We start from the raw sequence: 1766 nt of genomic DNA, 5'->3' as shown, positions 1-1766 counted from the left end.
GGGACGCTGCTGCACACCTTCCTCAGCCCCCAGCGCCTCGCCTCCGTCTGCTCCATCGCCGCCCTGCACCCCAGCCAGCGCATCCTGGTGGGCGGCAACTCCAGCGGCCGCCTGCACGTCTTCAAGGAGTGAAGCAGCTTGACCTTGGGCTTCCCCCCCCCCCCCCCACTTTTATTTTCCGCATTAAATTCGTTTAATCCCCGCCGAGCTGTCGCTGAGCTAACTGTGTTTTTCTCAGGACAAGAAGTGTTATTTTTTTTAATAGCTTTAAAAATAAATCCTCTGAGCTACCTTTGGCACGCTCTTAATTTGAAAGCAGTAATAATGTAAATCCTGCTGTGACAGTTTGTACCAAAATAGAGGGGTTTGCGCCTCAGAACCAAAGTTGCTTTGCAAAAGAAGAAGAGAGCAGAAGTGGGACAAGTGCCCCAAACACAGAGCAAGTACTTTGTGACTTTTTTAGGGATGTGGAGCACTCCTCCAGCAGCTCCTGTGGTGTTCCCGTGTGTTTCAAACTGCCTTTTTGCCATTAAAATTGTCATTAATTGAGGTATCGAGTGGCCCATGCAGCCCTTCCTGGAGGCGTCGCTGTGCTGGGCGGGTTTCTCCTCAGACGGGTGAGCTGAAAAGCCAAATTCCTCAGTTTCGAGCTGAAAAATCGGTACCGACACCATCAGAGCTTGAACAAACCTCATGGCGACTGCGGTTTTCATGATATTTAAATATTTATTTAAATTTAAAAATACTTTTCATGGCACCAATGATTTTATGCTGACTAAGATATTGGATATGTAGAAAAAGGTACATTTTTTTGAAGGAAAAAAAAAAGTAACTTACAGTATTTGGCACATGAAAGGTTAATTTCTAGATTCTTCTTATGAAAACTAAGAAATTCACATTTTCAGGTATCCCACCACCTACTGCCTCAAGGTGCAGTACGCTATCAGGAGATTTTTGTTTTCGATATAAGAACCTATGGAAACAACATCCGAATATAAAGACGGGTCGAACTAACGGGAGGTGGGACGCGGGACGGGCTACGGACGAACGGGAGAAGACGGGCACCGCAAAGGGCCAGTTCTGGGGGGTCTGCAGGAGAACGGGGGTGACCGCAGGGGTCACCCAGGGCTGGCATTGCCCATGGCGGGGGGTCCCGGGTGGCTGCGCCGCGGCTGGGGACGATGGCACACGGAGGGGCTGTGCTGTCACATCACGCCAGGAGGAGGAGGAGGAGGAGGAAGGAACCTGATCAAACCCGGGGCGAGAACACGTCAGGGTTGGGGGCTATCACGCACTGCATAGAAACACCATTGACTACGGGCTGAGGTAGGAACACTACACTAAGTTAATTCTGCTATGTTGCATAAATCGTGGTATCATGTTAAAAAAAAAAAAGAATAAAACCAAAAGAACCCATCCTCCGCGTCCCGGCTCCGCTCCTCCCTTTGGCTCTTCATCCCCAGGGCTCGCAGGGGCCTCGGTGCAGCCCTGCTCGCGGGGTCGGGGCCACCGTCCTCATCCTCACGCGCCTCGACGGGCGCTGGGACTCTCGGGAACGCGGGAACCGGGCGGATTAAAACTGCGCTTATGGCCCCAGCTTGCGTCAAATCTCTCCCTGAGATGAAAGAAAACCTGCTCACCTGCTTCTTTACAACTCGTTATGTCCCACTGCTCACCCGAAAACGTAGCAGAACTGGCTTTTATTGCTCCCTGTGTCCAGAAACGGCTGGGCCCCCCGGGGGCCCAAGGCCCCGGGGGTGGGTTCC

At 51.9% G+C, this 1766-nt stretch overlaps 1 protein-coding gene across 1 annotated transcript in view; it reads left to right on the top strand.

Moving 5' to 3' along the window:
- The window catches only part of WDR76 (WD repeat domain 76), a gene marked incomplete at its 5' end in the record, with an annotated part of 4486 nt that extends 4354 nt beyond the window's left edge, over positions 1 to 132 (top strand). The window contains one exon of the mRNA XM_010188788.1: positions 27 to 132. Coding sequence (XP_010187090.1) covers positions 27 to 132 — 106 coding nt within the window. The remainder of the gene's footprint in view (positions 1 to 26) is intronic.
- Between the last annotated feature and the right edge of the window lie 1634 nt (positions 133 to 1766).

Source organism: Mesitornis unicolor, unplaced genomic scaffold, assembly GCF_000695765.1.
Source record: "Mesitornis unicolor isolate BGI_N332 unplaced genomic scaffold, ASM69576v1 scaffold20967, whole genome shotgun sequence".
Lineage (NCBI taxonomy): Eukaryota > Metazoa > Chordata > Aves > Mesitornithiformes > Mesitornithidae > Mesitornis > Mesitornis unicolor.
The sequence above is the reverse complement of the archived record's forward strand: the minus strand, read 5'-3'. Positions and strand labels throughout refer to the sequence as shown.